This window comes from Xyrauchen texanus, chromosome 33 (genome assembly GCF_025860055.1).
Source record: "Xyrauchen texanus isolate HMW12.3.18 chromosome 33, RBS_HiC_50CHRs, whole genome shotgun sequence".
Classification (NCBI taxonomy): domain Eukaryota; kingdom Metazoa; phylum Chordata; class Actinopteri; order Cypriniformes; family Catostomidae; genus Xyrauchen; species Xyrauchen texanus.
In genome coordinates, this window is record NC_068308.1 from 21,141,214 (window position 1) to 21,165,708 (window position 24,495).

At 39.0% G+C, this 24,495-nt stretch overlaps 1 protein-coding gene across 1 annotated transcript in view; it reads left to right on the forward strand.

Moving 5' to 3' along the window:
• Positions 1-22,813, forward strand: part of LOC127626820 (proto-oncogene Wnt-3) — a 39,677-nt gene extending 16,864 nt beyond the window's left edge. The window contains exons 2-4 of the mRNA XM_052102883.1: positions 12,003-12,244; positions 16,209-16,474; positions 20,273-22,813. Coding sequence (XP_051958843.1) covers positions 12,003-12,244; positions 16,209-16,474; positions 20,273-20,752 — 988 coding nt within the window. The 3' untranslated portion in view covers positions 20,753-22,813. The remainder of the gene's footprint in view (positions 1-12,002; positions 12,245-16,208; positions 16,475-20,272) is intronic.
• The last annotated feature ends 1,682 nt before the right edge of the window (positions 22,814-24,495 follow it).

A 24,495-nucleotide genomic window follows, 5' to 3' on the forward strand; every position in this document is an offset into this window, starting at 1 on the left:
AAGTGATATGATTACAGTGCTATGAAATGTTCAAATGGATTCAGACTTCTAATGGATTGTGTTCACTCAACATGATTATTACTGCTTGCTAATAATAAAGGTGCAATATGTAAAGATTTTCATGTAATATTCACATTTGTTTGCCAATGTCTGAACGGTTTGTAATGCAACTTAACAAATGAGCCCTTCCCGGACTTCCTAGGTTGCCAATTAAAGCCTGTAGACTGATTTTCATGCGAAGGGAGTGGATCGCCGGGAAAATCCAAAGGATGTGACGTTTATATGCTCCTGAGAGCCTTGCCTGAGTGCTTTTCTTCTGCGATTGAACTGTGACAACAGTCTGTAACACTAGGCAATGTTATCTTAGGATGGAATAATGTCCAGCTCCCAGCATAACCTCCGACTCCTACACAAACTCTGAGTAAGGCAAAAAAAAAAAAAAAAAATGTTATCTGGTCTGGCTAAGCGGGAATGTGACCGTGGCCGAGCGAAAACTAGAGTGAACATTGACAGGGCATTTGATTCCTGGTAGGAACTTCCTTTGGTTTTGGGGATCAAAACTGACCCTGAATTGGCATTCTTCTTATTGGACAGGCAAGCTTACATAACTGCAAAGCAAGTGAAATATAGTGTCATAAGGATTGATCTGTGTAATTTTAGCTGAACTACAATAAAACATGAAATGAATGCTAGACAATGTTCAAGATAATGCAAAAATACCCATACTTTAGTGTAATGTAACTTTGTTATACAGCAAATATATACATTCTATTATTATAAAACACTAGAGCATCGTTATATCAAAATGACAGTTGTGATGGAATCACATCAATACTGAATTGTGTCAACATATTTATAATGTACAGTCTATTTTATAAACAGCTACTGTCATCATCCACCAAATTTAGCTAACAGCTATTGATAAAGCTGGCTTGCTAGCTAACGCCGACATAGGCTAATGTATAAATGCAGTCAATGTATCATGCAAAGAAAAGTGATTACTTCAAACTACAGTCTCGCATAACCAGACCTATATCCTCTCTTTGTTTTTGCCCTTTCCCAGCACTGGAGAGTCAAATATAATATGCAGTCTCAAAGTTTGTAGTAAAACAATCATAACTGTAATTTTAATTACACTACCTCATCTGTTAGCATGATGCCGTTGAATCACGTTCAGTCTCTTTGTACGTTACGTCATTGATTTTGTTGATGCTCCCTCGCTCACGACCCTATGGATTGTGTGTGCGAGCACAAGCAACAGGTAGCTGGCTGCAGTTCCCTTAACAGCCACAGGTGTCTTTAATAACAAGGGTTTCTGAATATTACATACTGCACCTTTAATTTACTTATTTAAAATGAGCTAATGCGACACAATCCTTTAGCATTTAGTCTCAACTTAATTTTATTGTGCACAATCCATCTTCCATGTTCACTTAATCCAACTGTGTTGGGACTATGTGAATAATATTTGTTGCATAAATGTATTGCAGTAACTAGGCTGTATATATTGCATATATAATTGCTGTATATATATATATATATATATATATATATATATATATATATATATATATATATATATATATATATATATATATATATAAAACATGCTATTGCTAATATGTTTGTTGCTAGCTTGCAACAAGCTGCAAGGTTCAAGAACAGATTAAATTTTAGTTAGATTTCACTACACATATTATTTGAGTAAATCCTAAATTTTTATTTCATATCAAAGAAACTCATTGTCCTTGTGTGGAACCAATGTCCACAATTGAATTAGGTTAAATCAACACATTTCGTTTTTTTCAGTGTGGGGTATTGTTGATTGCCGCAGGAAATTGTAAATTAATCAACTATGACTTGCTCAAAAATCTTTACACTGAAATATTCACCTAAAGAAATTTTTAAAGATCCACATGGGATACAAATCAAAGGAAGCTTGACCTCATTAATAATGTAATTACTTGCTGTATGTTGTGTTGCATTCTTGAATTTAACCTTTTCATAAGTAGGGTCTCAATTCCTCTGCAGTGCCCCCTGGAGTGAGTTATTTGTGCACATGACACTGTACAGCCAGTAGAAGGGAGCACAGTGTAGATGAGTATTTATTTTATTTTATAATTGTTTTTTATTTCTTTTCATAAAAAATACAAAATATTTATATAATATAGTAAACATGTGAACAAATGGGTTATGTCTACTGTAATGTTTTAGTTTTATTTATTTAGTTTTAATAGCTGTAAAAACAAAACAAATGAACAAATAATATCAGCAGTCTGGTTTGCTTATGCACTGTTTGACATCTCAGACATCATGGGCAGGTTTAGCTATACTTGTGAGGACCACATTTTTTAAAATGTCCTCACAAATATAGTAAACCTTGAGAAAACCGACTTGTGAGGACCTTTTAGCGGGTCCTCACAAGCAAATAAATTATGTTTATCTTTAAATTTAATGAAGTGCACAGATTTTGTGAGGGTTATGTTTAGGGGTAGGGGTATATAATATATATTTAGCCTGCTATAAAATACATAGTATAGTAAAACCAACATCAGTAGGTGTGGATCCGTGCATGGGAAGATCGCATTTAGATATGATGGCTGTGCATATGCAAGCTGTGAACTGTTATCGTGGTACTTTGGTCACAGTTTGGTTGTTTGTTACATAAAATAAACATATTATATGCTTGAGTAGCTGTCTGTTTGATGAATGACAACTGCTGCTAATGTAAACAAATGGTAATATGCATCAGAGGAAGATCGCATTTGATGTATCGACTGTGCGTATAAGAGCTGTAAAGGTTTTTTGTGGTACTTTGGTGACGAGTTGGAGGTATGTATATAAAATATACATATTCTGTGGTTTAAAAGTTTGTATGAGTAACTGTTTGAGCAAATATAAATAACAGACGCTTGACCAGCGCAGCCTGTGTAAAAAAACACCATTATACTTTGCATGAACCTTAATTCAGCCTGGGGTGAATACGAGAGAGAGAGAGAGAGAGAGGGATTGAAAGAGGAATTGATTATGACAGGATACTTCTCTCTCTAATCCTTCTCCTCTCCCATTTTGCTCGCTCTTTCTCTCCAAGCCTCACTTTGGTTTTGCAGCCTAAGGCAAAGATGCTTTCCATACATTTAACACAAAAGGTGTGCGTAATTTTCCAAAAATCTCTCATCTCCCACGTCTTGTCTTAAAATGTCAGGTATATGTCTCAGTATGAAGTAAAGGGAAGGGCATAAATTTCTACCTAACAACACATAGATTTCAGAGAGCTGTTGATTTCAACCACTGTTTGGCCGACTTGAAGACTTCAATAACCCAACTTTAATCTCATGTTGAAAAAGTCAGAAAGTAGTAAAGGTCCCAAAGTTTCTCAGAGAAACATGGGTTCATTATGAGATTGGTAACTGATGTTAAAGAGAGAGTCAAGTGATCCAGACAGATACTTCTTCTTCTTTCGGCTGCTCCCATTAGGGGTCGCCACAGCAGGCCATCTGTGATCAGCATATTTGACCTAGCACAGGTTTTACGCCAAATGCCCATACTGACGCAACCCCAGTGGCTGGGGAACTCTCACTTACACCTAGATGGCAATTTAGAGTCTCCAATTCACTTAACCTGCATGTTATTGGACTTGTGGTGGATACCGGATCACCTGGCGGAAACCCACACATACACGGGGTGAACATGCAAACTCTTTTTGAGTTTGAGCCGGGACAGTGCATTATCCAGACAGATACATCTAAATTGTGCAAACGATTGTTACCTTGTTACTAGGTGATTTCAAAGCTAAGGGTTATGAACAATGACAGTAGACAAAATTAGGGTAATGTAGGAGAACTTTTCCCCTTTGAGCTGTTTATTTGCAATATACTGTGATTATCACCCCATCAATTCAAAGCAAAAAATGCTAGAATATGGTAATGACAACATATACTTGCTTATGATCAGAGCTTAGCCATTCCACATTACTCAGTGTCCCAGAATACGCTAATTTACTCCACCTGGTGATGTCATAGATCTATTGTGTAAAAAAACTCATAGTGCATCTCAAACAGTTCTCAAAAGGTGCAGACGCTGGCCAGGAATGTGCCGTGAAATTTCCCTGACCTGTCTGGGGCCTGGGGTAGCAAGCCAAAGCTGTGGCCTTGTAATGAACTCAAACACAGCTTTAATAAGGCATCGACATCAAGAGCTCCAGGGGTCGGATGTCAGAAACTCACAAGTTCAAAGAGATTCTTATTTCTTCTGCCTCTAGACAAAACCAGAACACTCAGCAGCTTGGTCATGGACAGGTGCCGCATCGTCAACTCTTTTTGGAAGAACTGATGTATGCATGAGAGCAGAAAAACATTTGGAGTATGATATTAAATATTGGTTACATGTTTTGGTTGGAGAATGAGCAATAAAGGTAGCTTAATCCTCAGCCAATGGCCAATTAACATTTTACTGTTTTGTGTAGAGCGGAATTCCCTCTTCATATTCCTTGCATCTGTGGTTTGCAATGGTCCATTTATGCGTGCATCATTATTTTCGTCTTAAAGCACTGCCATCACCACCCACCCAGCAGTATGGAAAGTGAGCAAGAATACCTGAAGGCTAGAGGTGGCCCTAAACCTGCTCAGACAAGCACCTGCTAGACCCTAAAGCTTCAGTAGCAGACTCCCAAAGACAAATTAGCAATTCGCATCAACCTGTGTTTGTGTTCCCCACTCGGTTGTGCACGCCACACCCTTCTTTCACTGAGTCAATGCAATGTATATGTTTCAATGCGTATTTGTGCAATGTATCATGCAAAGAAAAGTGATTACTTCAAACTACAGCCTTGCATAGCCAGACCTATAACCACACTTTGTTTTAGCCCTGTTCCAGCACTGGAGAGTCAAATATAATATGCAGTCTCAAAGTTTGTAGTAAAACAATCATAACTGTGTAATTTTAATTACACTACCTCATCTGTTAGCATGATGCCGGTGAATCACGTTCAGTCTCTTTGTACGTTACGTCATTGTTTTGGTCGATGCTCGCTCGCTCACGACCCTATAAAGTGTACTTGAGCTCGAGCAACAGGTAGCTGGCTGCAGTTTCCTTAACAGCCACAGGTGTTTTAATAACAAGGGTTTCTGAATTTTACATACTGCACATTTAATTTACTTATTTAAAATGAGCTAATGCGACACAATCCTTTAGCATTTGGTCTCAATTTAATTTCATTGTGTACAACCCATCTGCCACGTCACCCCCCACATTGAGAGGCGTTACCTTGAGAGTTTGGTAGTTCGCACGCAGCCAGAGCAATGCAGTACATCCCCTTCTCATCCACTTCAGAGTCACTGGTGCATATCACTATCAAATACTGAACATTAGGAGGGACTTGAAGCATGCATGCATTGCAAGCATGCTCAGATCCACATCAACGCACCATGCGGTTTAGTAACTGACTTAATCAGACATAACTATATCTGATAAAGTGCCTCTGAGAAAGCAGAGAAAGGCTGTATTCATATTCCCTTTCCCACAGCTCAGCTCAACAGATGCACACGAACACTCTAATCATCCACATGGTTGAGAGATTAATGGACAGTTACACTGCAAGCAGATGCATAATTATAAATTATGCCACATACTTACTTAGCAAACATAGCAAAAAACAGGCTCTGCTTCCAGTAAGTTGCTATGTAAAGTGGCATGGGTTTTATTCAGGCACTTAGAAAATAATAATGCAAACTAACAATATGCCGTAGAGTAAATTAATGACATACTATAACTACAGTATATGGCTTTATTGTAGGAAAACAATGAAAGCACTGCTGTTTTGGTGATGTTATTGTGAACAGTATCATCTACAGTTTGTGTAAAAAGGGCTCATAATCACTTCTCTTCCTTTAAGTACAATGTTCACAGATAAAGGTAATTTTTAACCTCCTGAGAGCTGAGCGTGACTGCTATGTGCATTTTCCAAGTAGTGCATTTTAGTAGCACTTATAAACATGCCAAAAAGAATAATTATATAGCAAATAGATTCCCTAAAAAAATATTTCCACATATGTGGACAGCAGGACTAATCAGTGAAATTTTAAATAATTCCAAGGTTTTTTTCAAAATGTTATTAAATTGTTCATATTGTTTGCAGGGGTGTTAGTTATTCAAGTTTTTGAGAAGTTACAGACATTAAAGCTGATCTTCCGTAAAGCTGCTTTGGAACAATGTGTACTAGGAAAAGCACAAAAGAAAAACTATACACTACACACTTTGGCAACAAAATCTCAATGTTCTCTCTTTGGACTGTTAAACAAATAAATTATAGCCAGTGCTGAAGTATTTAACCCATCAGAAAGTAGCATAATCCATTCTGATATAAGTAATGGCCAGCATTGTCCAATCACTGCCAACTAGGGTTGCACGGATTACTGGCACTAACGAAGTATCACAATTTAAAAAAAATTAAATGGTACGATATCATCTTGTTGCTAATTTTGGTACCATATTACAGTATGCTGCCATTAGCAAAATTATATGAGATGTGACATTTGTGAGATGAAATCAATGACAATTTGAAAACAAAATAAAAAAACCTCTGAATATGGCAAAGTGTGATCATTAAACAGCAATTTATTTAAACATTATACAGTCACATGCACTGCGTGCTACAGAATGAACAAGAGGTGCCGCTCTGCTCTGTCATATGCTTCATACACTAACACATGCGCATACATGCTTGCTCACACACTCAACCAAATGCAACACAAACTACTGGTGCTTAATTTTCATGCAGTGTGTTTAGAGTATAAATAGCTGTTAACACTTAAATTAACTCCTCTGGTGCAGTTTAGAGATTTCAGCTCGAGAGACAGGATTATCCCAGCATTAATTGGAAGCTTGATATAACTAACCCGTTAAAAACAGGAAGAACTCAGAAATCTGTCAAAATAAAAGTCACGCTTAAATAAAAGCTCTATTCAACTGGATGCGTGAAACTGAAGACAATAGCAACAATACTCATAATAAAAATTATATAATATTAAATGTCTGTTTTAATAAAATTATTATTATTATCTGTAAGCAATATCACAAATGCAAATGTTTTATGAGCATGTTATGATTCAGCCATAGCAGCTTTGTTCCACAGGTATTCAGATTTTTCTTTTTTATTATGTTTTCATTAATACTGTGAAGCTCATATGTACATACAGTTGAAGTCAGAAGTTTACATACATCTTAGCCAAATACATTTAAACTTTCCCAAGTCCTGACATTTAAGCGTAGAAATCATTCCCTGTCTTAGATCAGTTAGGATCACTACTTTATTTTAACAATGCGAAATGTCAAAATAATAGTAGAGAGAATGATTTAATTCAGCTTATATTTCTTTCATCACATTCCCAGTGGGTCAAAAGTTTTCATACACATTGTTAGTATTTGGTAGCATTGCTTTTAAATTGTTTAACTTGGGTCAAACTTTTTGGTTAGCCTTCCACAAGCTTCTCACAATAAGTTGTTGGATTTTTGGCCCATTCCTCCAGACAGAACTGGTGTAACTGAGTCAGGTTTGTAGGCCTCCTTGCTCGTACACGCTTTTTCAGTTCTGTCCACAAATGTTCTATCGGATTGAGGTCAGGGCATTGTGATGGCCACTCCAAAACCTTGACTTTTTTGCCACAACATTGGAGTTATGCATGGGGTCATTGTCCATTTGGAAGTCCCATTTGCGACCAAGTTTTAACTGTTTGGTTGATGTCTTGAGATGTTGCTTCAATATATCCACATAATTTTCCTTCCTCATGATACCATCTCTTTTGTGAATTGCACCAGTCCCTCCTGCAGCAAATCACCCCCACATAGAGTTGGGATAGAGTTCTTCGGCTGGCAAGCCTCACCCTTTTTCCTGCAAACATAATGATGATCATTATGGCCAAACAGTTTGATTTTTGTTTCATCAGACCTGAGGACATCTCTTCAAAAAGTAAGATCTTTATCCCCATGTGCTCTTGCAAACTGTAGTCTGTCTTTTTATGGTGGTTTTGGAGCAGTGGCTTCCTCCTTACTGAGCAGCCTTTCAGGTTATGTTGATATAGGACTTGTTTTACTGTGGATATAGATACTTGTATCTTCAAGGTACTTTTCTGTTGTCTGGGACTGATTTGCACTTTTCGCAATTAGTTAATCTAATCTAATCAAATCAAGTTAATCTCTAGGAGACAGAATGCATCTCTTTCCTGAGCAGTATGATGGCTGTGTGGACCCATGGTGTTTATACTTGCATACTATTGTTTGTACAGATGAACATGATACATTCAGGCATTTGTAAATTGCTACTCAAGGATGAACCAGACTTGTGGAGACTTGATATTTTAGTTTTTCTGAGGTCTTCGCTGATTTCTTATGATTTTCCCATGATGTCAAGGAAAGAAGCACTGAGTTTGAAGGTAGGCCTTGAAATACATCCACAGGTTCACCTCCAATTCAGTACACCTCTTATAAGTAGCTAAATGTATAATTGTCTAAAGGCTTGACATCTTTTTCTGGAATTTTCCAAGCTGCTTAAAGGCACAGTTAACTTACTGTAAGTAATCTTCTGACCCACTGGAATTGTTATATAGTCCATTAAAAGTGAAAAAATCTGTCTGTAAACAATTGTTGGATAAATTACTCGTGTCATGCACAAAGTAGTTGTCCTAAACAACTTGCCAAAACTATAGTTTGCTAATATTAAATCTGTGGAGTGGTTCGAAAATTTGTTTTAATGACTTCAAACTAAGTGTATGTAAACTTCTTACTTCAACTGTATATATATATATATATATATATATATATATATATATATATATATATATATATATATATAATATTTTATTTGATTAAAGCTGTATGTATCAATTTGAAGAAACACCATTTGATTATATGTACTAGGGCTGGTATCGCACCGAAGCCAAACTTCTGGTATCGGAACAACCCTACTGCCAACCATGTTACAATTAAATTATTTATTATAAATTCTGAATCTAACTAATAACCACTGTACCATGCCTGCAAAACATGTTTAGTGGTTCAAACATCATCTGCAGCCTGAAACTTGGAAACCCCATGTTGTTTTGTCACATGACTCAATGCATTAAAAGTTTAATCTTTTATTTAAAGCCAAGAGTCATCTGAACTGAGATCAGTCAAATTAAATGAGCGAGGCCAAAATACAACATCCACGCATGTGGATGCAGGGGTCCCACAAGGATAAAAGTGAATGTTTTTATCCCATTGTAATATCTCGATAAATGCAGAAGTGATTTTTAATTCTGTCATCATTTACTCCCTCATTTTGATCCAGTATGACTTTCTGCCCTTCATGCAACAAAAAAGGAGATGTTAATCAGCATGTTATGGACTGGCAGCCCCAGTCACAATCACTTTCATTGTATTGAAAAAAGTGCAACTTCAACATTCTTAAAAATGTCCCCTGTTGTGTTCCATGCAAGAAAGAAAGTCATACGGATTTGGAACTACATGAGGGTGGGTAAATGCTGCTATTTTATAAAAGCAATAAGCCATGAGAGGCTATGTATTTTGCTTTCTTAAACAGTGAAACCACTTTAATAACTGAAAACTAGAGAAATATACTAGGTAGCTGAGTTTTAAAGTAAATTAATTTAAAATGTATTAGTTGTCCTCAATCCAGTTGTCTTCAATGAACTGCACATTTTATATCTCATAAAGTACATTCTGGTTGCCAAATTTAGATTTTCAATTAATAACATTTTCAATAACAAGAGACCATTATGCAGAAAGACTACTATATAATAAAGCCAACATAAGGCTCGACATGAAATGTAAACCTGTGTGGCTGTTTGAAAGCTTCCACTTTCACCAACATACGAATACAAACAAACTCACTCTCCCTGTCGCTCGCATTAACAAACAAAGTGTTATGACGTCAACTCACTGACATGGTTGATGATGCTGTAACTCTTCCACCTGATGCTGCTCTATAGTATCAAAGCACCATGAGACGCACATGTTCCTCTCGACTTGAGACTCACCTGAGACTCCTGGCTCCTCTGATACAAAGACTCACCTCTCACACCTCTGATACCTGGCAGCCAGTTAACAATTCCCAGCTCTGTGTTAATTTCACACAACATCAAACGGAGAGACAGTGCGAATTGAGCGAAGAAAAGAAAAGACGAAAAAGCCTCTGAGGTGCAATTTTTTCTCCTGACTTCAATGGTTGGGCTTTTGTGTGTGAGGGGTGCACTAGTACACTCATATGTCAGATAGACTGGTGCTGTGATAGGGTTGCACCCTGCGGGGGGCCTGAGGTCATCAAAAGCAGCTGATCTCTAATAGGTGTAATCCTCCATTGGCCCGAAGGAGGAACCACGTAAACCTTTGGCCCAGAAAAGAGCATCTATGCCAGGGCTGTCAGGCAGCATACCTCATCGCTAAGGCATGGAACACAGTACACTTCTGCGGTACAAACAAACACAATTGTTGTTTCATTCTGCTTTCTAAAGACTAGTTGGAAATCATGACATTAATCTTGATTATTTTCTTCTACTGACAGCCATAGTAATTTATAGGTTTTTTGATAGGTTTGCGTTAAAATACGATTTCTTGAACCTTTGACTTGCTCACTGGTGGTTCACAGGCCATATTCTGCAACGCTGCTTTTTACACAAATAAATATGAATTTAATTGAAAATTCTTCTTTTCAGGTTTACACACAAACATTAATAGTGTAAACCTGATGATAAGAAAAAAGATACACTTTAACTACAAAATAAATACTTTTGGAGATAATGATATTATTGAGATCATATCTTTTGATATTAGTACAATGACAATATAAAAGCCAATTACTTAATTATGCAAACATATGGGGCCCTACTTTTTTAAGATCACTACATGTTCACACCTCAGATGCAATGTGGTCACATTCGTTTTTGACCACATTCATATGTGGTTTTTGTGATCCAATCACAAAATGTTATAGACACCATTTAGAGCTGACCACATGTGATCGGATCACCCAGAACACATCTAAATACCTGGTGGAAACAGGGTCTATAGACATTTGTATTTATGAGTCACAGGGTTCAGATGTTTCTGATGATATGTTGTATAGCGTTGTCTGTGAGAAAATGAGGATGTAAATCCTGACAGATTTCTCTGCAGTAGAACTGAAAGTTTTCCAAATGCTAATAGGATTTATGTGTGCATGTGCATACTGTAATGTGTGTGTTCTGCATATGTTAACAAACAATTCAATTAAATAAATATGTGACAGCAATGAGATCTTTAAGTCAGAGGGCAGTTGTTTATATGCCATTGTACCATAACGGTAAGCATGTTAATACAAGGACATAGAACATAGTGTGTGTGGTTTCGTCTTGTTTTATTTTGGACCGAAAAAGAAGTCAATTCAAATTAATTACCAGAGTGAAAGAATAATAGTTTCTGGCATAACTAGAGGATTAGGCCTGTTTCCATGAAGTGTTGATGAAACCATGTTAAGGCAGATGCCAGCTCACAGTTTGGAGCATAGGGAAAGCTCTTAGGAATGCCTGCTGTCAGCTATTGCACAGTTACAGCACACAACCACACACATTGATACACACACTTTTAAACAGTCAAATTGTAGGATGACCGAAATAAGATTTGTACTAAAAATGGCATGGGGAATTGGGATTTATCTTTGTACTAAAGTGTCGCAAAACGGAATTTCAAACAGGATTACCAAACTCACCCCATCTTCCATTGGACAAACAAACATATTTGAGTCCCAGCCCAAATTTATGCCAAGGGTATCAACCTTGATAGAATCTCCTCTTGAATTTGAGTTGGGGAGTTAAAGGGGTACAGTGCACCATGCCAGTCCTTACTTGCCACATAATTAGTCATTATTATTATATCTCTGTCCTCCAGTGGAAGCCTAAGAAATGTTCCATAGAGTTGAGTGGAGTAAGGTGGGTCTAATCTAGTTGTTCCTTCCCCCGCTTATGTTTCAGGTCCCTGGCCCTTGGGCAGCAGTACTCATCCCTTGGATCCCAACCCATCCTGTGTGGCTCCATTCCTGGCTTGGTGCCCAAACAGCTGCGCTTCTGTCGCAATTACATTGAGATCATGCCCAGTGTAGCAGAGGGAGTCAAACTGGGAATCCAGGAGTGTCAGCACCAGTTCCGTGGCCGCAGATGGAACTGCACCACTATCAAGGACAATCTAGCCATATTTGGTCCAGTACTTGATAAAGGTATGGCTTAGCACCACACACTAGAATTAGACGATAAGCTGTATTCCGCACAAATACATCCTAAATTGCAATTATAGTGAAAAATCAAGCACACAAAAGATGCCGATTCCATTAAATTGCAGTGGCCCTAAAAATTATTTGGATGCTTAAGCCTCACTTAATATCTAAAAGAAAAGTGGTATTTGCAAATAAATTATGCTAGACTTTTTACAGAACCAGCTTCAAATTTCTTAGCATATTTTGTGTTTTGCAATTACTTCTAACCAACTGGTACCAAGGACATTGTGATGTACACTCACTGAGCACTTTATTAGGAACACTATGGTCCTAACAAAGTGCCAGACATGGTCCTCCGCTGTTGTAGCCAATCCACCTCAAGGTTCAACGTGCTGTGCATTCTGATATGCTATTCTGCACACTACACTTATACAGAGTGATTATCTGAGTTACCATAGCCTTTCTGTCAGCTCGAACAAGTCTGGCCATTCTCTAATGACCTCTCAACAAGGTGTTCCCGTCCACAGAACTGACACTCACTGGATGTATTTTATTGTTTTTGGCACCATTCAGAGTAAACTCTAGAGACTGTTGTGCGTGAAAATCCCAGGAGATCAGCAGTTACAGAAATACTCAAACCAGCCCATCTGGCACCAACAATCATATCACGGTTGAAATCACTGAGATTTTTCCCCATTCTGTTTGCTGATGTGAACATTAAATGAAGCTCCTGACCCATATCTTCAGGTACAGGCATTACTAATAGTGTTAAGTGAGTGTAGGAAGTCAGTAATGTGTTCACACAGGTGTCCTAGAAGAGTAACCACAGGTATAGTTCATCACATTCTAAAACATTTGACAACCAGAAAATGTCTAAATACTTTTTTAATCTTCATTTTGGTCATTATACAGTATAAATTGTTTGAATATTTTAAACCTAACAAACATCTTGTGGTAAAATATGTTTTTTTAAAATATGTGGTAAAATATATCTTGTGCTATCCTACTTAAAATAAATGTCTCTTGGTTTGACATTTTTTTATCTAATGCAATGAACTTCATCCATTTTAACTGTGGCTTAAGTGTCCAAATACTTTTTAAGGCCACTGTATGCTTAAGAAAAGAGTTAGAGTAGAATGTAGAATGGGAACTTTTTAAATTTCCATGAACCAATTGCCTTAAATCTATGATTGATTACATTAGTTGGGTTCTCTAGAAATGTGCTGATACAATAAATGTGAATGGCTCTGAAAAAACATACACTTGACGTGTGAAGGAAAAGTATAACTTCACTTAACACTTCAAACAAATCAAGAACATGGCATCATCAAAGGACAAATTCACTTCAACTGATGCACTCAGTTGTGAGAGGAAGGATGTTAAATGGATCTCTCCTATTCTCTCTTTCGCTCTCACCAGATCACATACATTCTGGATGGTTAAGATGCTGAAGTAGTTAGTAGCAGTGCAGGACCTGTGCAGGAAAAGGGACTGAGTGAGGGAGAGATAGAAAGAGAGCAAAAGAGAAGGTAGACCAAATTAGATTACAAGCAATAGAAAAGGGCTAGAGGGTTCAGTTCGACCCCTACTGCGCATGAAGGCCAGTATGAGCCATCCCTGTGTGCCTCTTACTGCCCGGCTCCCACGGACGCCCCATTCACACGCCCTTTTGACTGTGTCATGAAAGCAGGCTGAAAGGGAATCTCCCATCCTTCCCCATCATGGAGGAATAGAGGTGGAAGGCAGGGGGAACTGGAGAGGGAGGGAGAATGGGGTTTTGTGATGGGCAGAAGATGAGGGGGACAGACAGTATGAGGTAAAGTTAAGGAAGAAGCATTTGGATTGGCCCATTCGTTTGAGAGAGAGGGGCTTCGTTAGGATGTGCGCAGACTGGGCTTCTTAAAAGCTTTGGAAAGGAAGGTTATATTTTGGCATAGTGGCTAGTATGAGATGCATGTGTGTTTTGTGTATGCGTGTCACGGGGGGGGATTGCTCCTTTTGGGAATGCCAGCCCCAGCTCTGGGCAGCGCTGAACTGGGCTATAGGGTGCGGGGTGCTGGGCCCTTTTGTGTGGGTAATACGGTGTGACAACAAAGAGACAAAGGCGGATTCATGGACCCAGCAGGTAGCGGGAGCTGCACTCTTCTTGGCCCTTGGCCAGAGCTCCTGGGGCCCAGAGCTCACAGTTCTCTGTTGTAATGAACCCAACTGGGCCTGCCAGAACCAACTGGGCCTCCTTCTGGCCGCGAACCCAGAGAGGTGTGCGCCCAAACACAACCTTTATTAAAAAGGACTGTTTGTGTGTGTGTAGACATGAGCTCCCTGCAAGAATAAAACAAGAATACCAGTGGCGAGATGAGTCTGCAAATTCATGACAAAAGATAAAATGCAATAAATATCCAGAACGTCCTAAATCCAAGATTATGCTCAAGATAACAAGTGCAAAACTCAAACATGAACATGACAGCACCCTCACTGCTGCTCTACTGTCAAAGACCTGTAAAAGAATCAGTGAGTTTATTACAGCATTAAATATGAAGTCTTTACGTTAAAATATGTTCTCCTATCTCAGTTTAATAAGGAGAGACATCTATTAAGTGAGCCATTAGAAGGTTGACATGAGCAGTTATACAATTATACATGATACAGAGAGCGTAGTTTTATTTTTAAACATTGAAGGGGTTGCAGCGTGAAGCATTTACCTATGTTTTCAGTGGTCATGGTGTAAATAAAGGGGGGGGGGTTATACTTGTGGTTTTGAATCTACGCCCCTGCATGACACAATGCATCATTTAATATTTTAAGGAAGGATGACAAAATTGTGAGTTTAGATACATCACCTCTGTCTTTCGGAGAAGGCATGCATACCAGGGATTAAATTGGGGTGACGTATGTTCCGGCACCTTGGCACAATGTTAGTGTTTGGGAAAACTGCTTGAAATCAGTTATTATTTTTGCAATTCCATTTAGTGCTGCTAAAGGCACAGAAATTAGAGACTTCACTTTTAACACTTTACCATGACATCCATCATGCCGTTTATACACAACATTGTGAATAGCTGCGGTGTTTCTGTCACAAATTCACAAGAGCAAAGTAAACAATGAGATAATGTGACTGGTACAATGCACACACTGTAATGCAATTCACATTACGCATTTTCCAGCATATTCCATGTGTGTGGGCTCTTCTTCGGATAATCTTACACCACTATGGCCCTTCCTGATCAACTGGGTCTGACTCAGAGAATTTCTGACTTTAGAGCCACACAAATGTTTGTGTGATGAGGTTGGAAAGGGTTGGTTGAGCTGCAGTTATTCCTGTGGGATGGAGAAGAGACCAAGAGAACTTGGTGAGCCAAAATAAGTGTGATTTGATTGTGAAACAATTGTGTCTGGTTACATAATAAGATGTTGCATTCAAAGTGGGCGTAACTCCATCGCTCAGCACATGCCTTCAGAAACCAAACACGTAGAATTATTGCTGGCTTTCACACACGTGGCCGCAGGGCTCTGATGGGTGGGAGTCGGAAGGGGGAGAGAGAGAGCTCCTGAAACACTATCCAGAGAGAAACCAGCACACCTTTGAGATGACACAGCGTCAATGAAACCTCAGCCTGCATTAGCCACAACTGACATGAGCAACAATCGTCTCAGTGCTGTCAAAGAGATTGCTGTCTTCACAGCAATCTTTATTCCAGAACCTATGACAGAAAATGATCCATGCCCTTGAGACACAGCACAGATAGATGGTTAACTGTCCTCCTATTTTTGGAGGGCCATAGGTAAAGAGGCATGGATTTCCTTCAAACCTTGTAGAAGAGCCTCAGGATAGACTTATCTGTTCTTATCTGTCTCTCAGAACAAGGAAAACACAAGCAGTTGCTAGGAACAGTTAAATAAACATGATGAAATGCTCGCACAAAACATCACACAAATGTTTCCCTTTCTTTCACCATTTCTTTTCTAGCCACACGAGAGTCTGCATTTGTTCATGCAATTGCGTCAGCTGGAGTGTCGTTTGCAGTGACCCGTTCGTGTGCAGAGGGGACCTCCACAATGTGTGGCTGTGACTCCCACCATAAAGGCCCGCCGGGAGAGGGCTGGAAATGGGGCGGCTGCAGTGAGGATGCCGAGTTTGGAGTTCTGGTGTCTCGGGAGTTTGCTGACGCTCGCGAGAACCGCCCAGATGCTCGGTCTGCCATGAACAGACACAACAATGAAGCAGGACGAATGGTAAGTGAATGTGGATATGAAAACTATTAATTGGCATGCAATTAATATACTCATGTTTCAATAAAGCATGATTGTCTTAATTAATTCCAAAGCAGAAATAATGATGATACTAATAAAGATAATGAGTACTTCTATATATTGTATGTGCGTGATCCTGTATAGCTTGTAGTTAGAATCATAAGTATTATAGATAATTGTGTAAACAGCAATGAGAAATACCACAGGCGCAAACTACACTAATGTAAGTATTCCTTTACTTTGGAATATTTATATCTCCCCAAGGTCAGTTCCAGTGGATATTATCTTTACAGTTTTGAAACATAATATAATGCTATTTACTATGTCAAAGGGTTAAATATGTAATGTGTAAAGAGAAGGGCAGAGAATACACTTCATACAGTATATTCAATGTGAAATCGATTCAGTGGAACCAAACAAAACTGCAATCTGTTTGTTTGAACAGAACAATAGGCATCGACATAACATTGACTTAACTGATGACATGAGTTGAAAATAAATAATTTAGTCAAATAATTAAATATCAATATTTTGTCATTTTTATTAAAAAGCATATTATGTTCAGGTCACCCTGAGAAAATGTCTTGATATTCTTGACTTAAACATGTATAGTGTGACATTTATAAAGAATATATTTCAACTTGAAAAATATGTTTAAAAACTTTTTAAAATTAATGATTAAGTTGCATACACAATCATGTATTCAAGGTGCAAGGTTTAACTTGATTGTTAAACCACATCATATTTTTTCATGGTTATATTTTTATTTTCTTAAATCAATTTATCTGTAGAAAATGCTTAAAGGATTAGTTCACCCAAAAATGAAAATTAATTCATTATTTACTCACCATCATGTTGTTCTAAACAAATATGACTTTCTTTTTCATTCTTTTCTGTAAAAAAATAAAAAAAACAATTCTGCTCACTGATGTCATACAAAGGCCGTGAATGGTGACCACCGCTTCAAGTTTTAAAAGGATACAAAATTATAATTCAGAAGTCTAATAAAGTATTCCATGTGACTCTTGCCTTCTTCTGAAGGCATTTAATAAGTTTTAGTTAGAAACAAACTAAAATCGAATTTATTATTTAGAGAAAATCTTGACCGACCGTTGCTTTCCTGTGCGCGTTCATGAGAGTGCCCGAGAGCACCAGTTACGCTGCCCTTGCTCATGAGATGGGCCGTTCAAACGAAAACTTGCTTGTTTTCTACAATCGGACTGCCACAGAGATAAAACAAAAAACACAACACAGTAGCACACAAAACAGAAAACTGAACTCACAAAACATGTCTGAATAGTTTCAAGTCAAAGACGAGATGCATTTCTATGCCCAGTCTTATTTGTTTGAATACTTGGAAAACAAACTGATCTTGGAGGCTGAGGCAGCCACACTCACACCCTGTCCTAGACATGACACAACACGCAATAAAAAAAAAAATTCTATGTTAATCAGTTTTTGTCCTAACCAGCCATGACAAGCTTCAGGATATTCTTTTGATTGCTTGATTTCTATTTTTGTTTGGGGTCTTCGCGCCGGGTTAAAAACAACTTGATTTTGGCCGAGGGTGTCACACCTTCCGACTGTTTTGTTGAGGTCTGGCTCTCAACAGTTGGAGTTTTGTCACACATACACCTGTTCAGAATAGAGAAGATGTGACAGTTACAGCTCCCTCTGCCTTTCTCTCCGATTCTTCCAGTTCACTTTCGGTAAGCGAAACATCCAAAAACTGTGGTCTCCTCTATGTCTGACTGTGGCTTCTTTGTGTATGTGCGTTCTTCAATCTCTCTCAGTTCGATTTCTAAGAACTCCAGTTCATAAAAATAAATATTTGCATGAACCCCTCATCTTGCGAGCGGGGGCAGCATAACTGCACTTTTATTAACACTCACAGGCAACAGTCAAGATTTTCATTAAATAATAAATTAGATTTCAGTCTGTTTCTCACCAAACCTAATTGTATATGCCTTCAGAACAAGTTATGAGTCACACAGGATAATTTATTCGATTTCTGAATTTTACTTCTGAAATATAATTTTTTTTTTTTCCCAAATTGCTCGTTTTGTGTACCGAAAATGGAAGAAAGTCATATTGGTTTAGAACATCACGAGTGAGAATAAATAATACATAAATTTTTGGGTGAAATGTCCCTTTAATGTTTTTCAAAAATGTGTGAAACCACAAGATTACGTTTCTACAAACTTGACACGTGTTTAAACTAGATTTTAAAAGATTATTTTTATTTTCCTTTTTATCATCTCCGACAACCTTATTTGTCAATGACCCTAATATTTTTACAATTTATAAGGAAGGGTAAATTATTTAAATTTTTGTGTGAACTATTCCTTTATGCCAGCTTTGTTCATTGTTGATAAATTAACAATGAACAAAGCTGTACTTGTGGCACTCCTGGGTGGGTCTTACCCCACAGTTCAAAAAGGTGTTAATGCACCACAGATCTGTCAAATGTCTCTTGATCCCTTTTCCTAAAGACTTTTGACTTTTTTCATTAGAAAATACTAGGTAATTACCTGCCTTTCATGCCTTTCATAACTTGCATCTCTACTGAATTCCTTCACAGAGGTGTAAACACATTTGGTGGTTTGAAGCAGGCAGGGAGGGAAGAATAACACTGGGGTTCAGGGTTTAGCCCATTACTGCTGCTGTCATGACTCAGAGTTGGAGTTTTTCGCAATGAAGGTGCTTAAGGGGCAATAGACGAGACCACACTGCAACAGCCCGCAGCTTTGATCAGTGCTCGTCAGGAGTCGAGAGGGACCACAGGAGCAGGTATGATACAGGCAGCCCTGTCAGGACCCCAGCTGCATCACCTGCCTCTCAAACTCCATTGTTTTGGAGTAGCCTGCGGGACCCACCCAGGGCCTGAAGAGTTTGGGACATGATGTCAGCAACCCTCGATAAGCCCCTAAGGGACCCACAAACACCTGCCTTCCCCTGCAGCTGGGGAATTCTCCCACTAAATATAGCCAGGGAATTAAGGCAAACAAACCAAAGCAAAAGTATAGAAAGCCAGTGTGATGCACCATTAAGCAGGACTTCAGAGAAGAATTAGCTGAGAACTGCAAGGGCCTGTCTACATACTCAGCAGCTGAAAAACACCTGTGGACTGTGCCTGAGAGCATGAAGAAAACATTACAGTCCAGGTAGTTCAAGTCTTACATTGTGTCCTAACCAGATGAAATGTGATAAATTGCAGCAACAAGCAATTTGTCTGTCCACACTAAACGTGATAATGCTGTGTGACGTTTCACAATCACAGGTGGGGCCCTTTGGGGCTTTTGCCCCCTGTCAATAAGCCTCCAGTGTCCCCACTAAGTTTGAAGAGGAGATAAGGGGGTAAAGTTATTTTTAAATCCGATACTCGCTGAATTCTGCCTACGGTGCTTAAGGGACCTTCTGAAAAGTCCACACACTGCTAAAACGTCACTGGCTTCCAAGTGTACAGTTAATGTACAGTTAAGTAAGCAGTGGGATTTTGTAACAGAGAGATTTCACAGTGGGCAGAGAAACCATAACAGAATTATGTTCTGGACAATGTGTTATGGGGATCTTGTAAGTGAATTCTGATTTTAAGGATGCTTTTACACTAGGCACTTTTTGTGCACACCAGAGTTATGATAAAGATTGGTTCGTCTAGTTGGTGTGAACGCTGGTGCATGTCCGCTTTAAAGGCCTTCTGGGGTGCAACAAAAGCAATGTATTAGTATAATGGTAATTATAATTAAATAATATAAATTTTTTATGTCTTCTCTTCTCCAGACCATCCTGGAAAACATGCACCTGCGCTGTAAGTGCCATGGGCTTTCGGGCAGCTGTGAAGTGAAAACTTGCTGGTGGGCGCAGCCTGACTTTAGGCTGTTGGGAGACTACCTGAAAGACAAGTACGACAGCGCTTCTGAGATGATGGTGGAGAAACACCGGGAGTCCAGAGGCTGGGTGGAGACATTACGTGCAAAATACGCCTTCTTCAAACATCCCACAGAGCGAGACCTTGTCTACTATGAGGTATCGCCTAACTTCTGTGAGCCGAATCCAGAAACGGGCTCGTTTGGCACCCGTGACCGTGTCTGCAACGTGTCCTCTCATGGCATCGAGGGCTGCGACTTGCTGTGCTGTGGCCGTGGCCATAACACACGGACAGAGAAACGCAAGGAAAAATGCCACTGCATCTTTCACTGGTGCTGCTACGTCAGCTGCCAGGAGTGTGTGAGAGTCTACGATGTGCACACGTGTAAATAAGGGCAGCAGGTGGGAAGAGGACAGGGATTGTGGACATTAAAGAAAAGAGGAATGGAAAGTCAGAAGAGAGCAAATGCAGACCACACACACACACACACACACTCACATGATGTATCAATATGATACACATACTGTAGTAGTGGCACTTACTAGAATTCTTTACTAATGTGCCCTTTTTTATTTTCAAGGCCCGAAAGAGGCTTCCCGGCGATGCCCACCATGTTCGCCTTCGTTACTACTGTCATTCCTCTCACTCATTTTTGCTGTGGCAAACCTTGATACTGTTCGCTGTTATCATTCAGACTTCTTTATCTAAAACACTATCTCTCTGATCATCTCCCTCTACTGCCTAGGGGCTGAAACAGGATCTGTCCACCTCTGCTTTCCTACACACATTGACACTAAGAATGCATGAAAGAACGGGGGAGAGGATCTCCCGGTTAACTACTGAACATCGGGTCTCTAATATGCCCTGCTATACTACTGAATCCAATGCAATGCCCGTGCTTACCCTATGTTATCCTGAGGATTCCCAGTCTTGCCGCACTCTCCAACATCTTCAATGGGTCAGTACTACAGGCACAAATGTGAATCCTCTGAGGAGACATGGGCTCTCCAACATGCTTCAAACCCCTGCATGTGAACACATCCAGACTGCTCTTGCTCATTTTGAACACTGCTACAATTGTGTAAACCACATTCCCTATAATCCATATATGTTCAACATATGAACATATTGCTGTTTGCTACATAAAGACTCCTGTTTAACTGCTTTATATGGCAGGGGGATGTAATCGATACATTAGCATAGAAAGCTGTGGGCGGTGCAGTAAAAATGGGAAAAGTCATTGTGGGTACAACTCCTTATCCTTTCAAAAGAAATTAAGTTTTTTTTTTGTGTGTGTAGTTGCAGAACATGTAGATACAAAGCCATTAGTCAATCCTGGATGAGTGCATGACGGCTGGGTTTTCTGAGGTGAAATGCATGACAGCAGAATGCAATGACAAACACAGTGGGCTCATGTGCACCCAACCAGTATATTTTGCACTTACAAAATAACTAATGAATATACTAATTCTAGAGATTACAATGATTATTTGTAACATATTCTTTTTCATAAAGCTCCTCATATATGACTATGAAGGCTCCGTTTCAACACTTCGCTGATCAGGAGAAATTTGCATAGAGGAAAGAGAACAGGTAAACTAGAGGAGTATAGTTAAAGAAAGAAATGCAAGGGCAAATAAACAAGGAGGTGGAGGAGAGAGGATGGCCTCACGCTGCTGTTTGGACTGATGTAGGGCAGGCTTGAGTGTGAGTGTGTGATAAATGGAGGAAGTGGCAGGAAAGACTGGCTTCTCAATGGAGCAACAGACTAGCAGAGGTTTCCATACAACATGTTCTGACAGTCCTATACACTTCCCATTAATTAAGTTTAACTACACAAAGCTGAAAGCAGACGTTAGACTAGGTTCACATCAACACCAATCCCATAGGAGCCCTCTCTCATTGGCCACACCTACGCTCTCTTTCCCATTTCTCTTTCCGCTATATCCAAAGTTTTGTACAAAGCCTTTTAAAGTTCATAATTCCCTTTTTATTTTACAATCTGAAAATGTTATGTTTTTATAAATATTATTTATTACACAATGTATATATCTGTAAGTCTGAACTAAGATTATATATTTGAAGAACTTGCAGCCTCTGCCTATTTATCTAAGATTGACTCCTGCTTACTCTATTGCCTAATATGATACTGTATATAGAGCCTCCTTTAATATACAATACAGATAACTACACCTTTAACAACAAACCATTTTTCTCCATAGTTGTATAAACAAAATACTGCTGTGTGACATTGGCATGCAGCTAAATGAAGGGTTCGATGAACCTGATCACAAGCATCTTACCACCATGTCTATATCTACTCATTCCATTGCTGACATCATCCTGTAGGTTTGTTGTCTTACCTATGGTTTCTCAGTACCTCCAGTAAAGGACAAAGTAAGTCATTAGTACAAACACTAGCTTTAGAAATTCCACAAATATCCTGAGTAGTCTGGAATTAAGTTAGATGATAGGTGGGTGTTTTGAAGGTGTAAAACTCTCACATCTGAATTTATGTTTGAGTATTAAAACTGCTGTGAGATATTTTTTTTTTAATGACATCCATAAAATATCCCTAGTACCTGACAGATATCTCTGAAGTTGTGTCCTAAAAAATGTACTTAAATTAATATTCCTGGTTCTGTACAAGTTAAGCTCAATTGACAGCATTTGTGGCATAATGTTGATTACCACCAAAACTAATTTCCCTATGCTTCCTTTTTATTTATTTATGTATTTTTGAATCCCCTTTTCTCCCAATTTGGAATGCCCAATTCCCATTACTTAATAGGTCCTCGTGGTGGTTACTCACCTCAATCTGGGTGGCGGAGGACAAGTCTCAGTTGCCTCCACTTCTGAGAGAGTCAATCTGCACATTTTATCATCTGGCTCATTGTGCATGACACCGCAGAGACTCCCAGCATGTGGAGGCTCATGCTAATCTCCGCGATCCACGCACAACTTACCACGCACCACATTGCATTTACATTTACATTTATGCATTTGGCAGACGCTTTTATCCAAAGCGACTTACAGTGCAGTTATTACAGGGACAATCCCCCTGGAGCAAACTGGAGTTAAGTGCCTTGCTCAAGGGCCCAACAGTGGCATCTTGGTGGTGCTGGGGCTTGAACCCCCGACCTTCTGGTCAGTAACCCTGAGCCTCAACCACTGAGCCACCACTGAGCCACCACTGCCCCACATTGAGATCGAGAACCACTAATAGCGACCACGAGGAGGTTACCCCAAGTGACTCTACCCTCCCTAGCAACCAGGCCAATATGGTTGCTTAGGAGACCTGGCTGGAGTCACTCAGCACACCCTGAATTCGAACTCATGACTCCAGCGGTGGTAGTCAGAGTCGATACTCGTGGTTACAGTGAGGCACTTACAATGGAAGTGAATGGGGCCAATTTTTGGAGGGTTTAAAGGCAGAAATGTGAAGCTTATAATTTTATAAAAGCACTTAAATCAATTATTTTGTTAAAACGCATGTATTATTTGAGCTTCGAAGTTGTTTATATCATCATTTTAGGGTTTGTTGTAAAATTGGCTATAACTTTACACTGAAAAGTTTAGTATGTAAGGGATAATGTACTGTTGTTATCATCCAATAAAACCCGACAGGGTGATCAGGACCCCGATGCGGATTGGAGGGGTCTTGTATCACCTTGAAAGTGTTTATTTTTCTATAACAACTGGCTGACACTTATTATACAGCTAATGGACATTAAATATTGATTTGCCTTGCAATTATATAATTTGAGAAGGAAGAAATCACTGAACAGCTGAAATCAACTTTTTTTGGATTGCGTCGGAGTTCTGTTGTTGGTTTGTTTTGGTGAGAATGACTGTTTTACTCCTCATTATTCAGCCTATTAAAAGACTAATTGCCAAATAAACAAATACATGGACATGAAAACATTTTATTACCTAACTTGAAGAGATCGAAACAGTGATCAAAGCAAGAGAGACAGCTCGCAAAAACCTGGATGAATGGTCTGATATGTGAAGCTGCGGTTTGTTACATAGCAATAAAAGAATGCTAGATGGCGTTATTGAGCAATCAGAATAGTGTATTCCAGGCCGCGGTGTAATAAGCGATTTTATCAGACTAAAATGATGTTACCTTGCA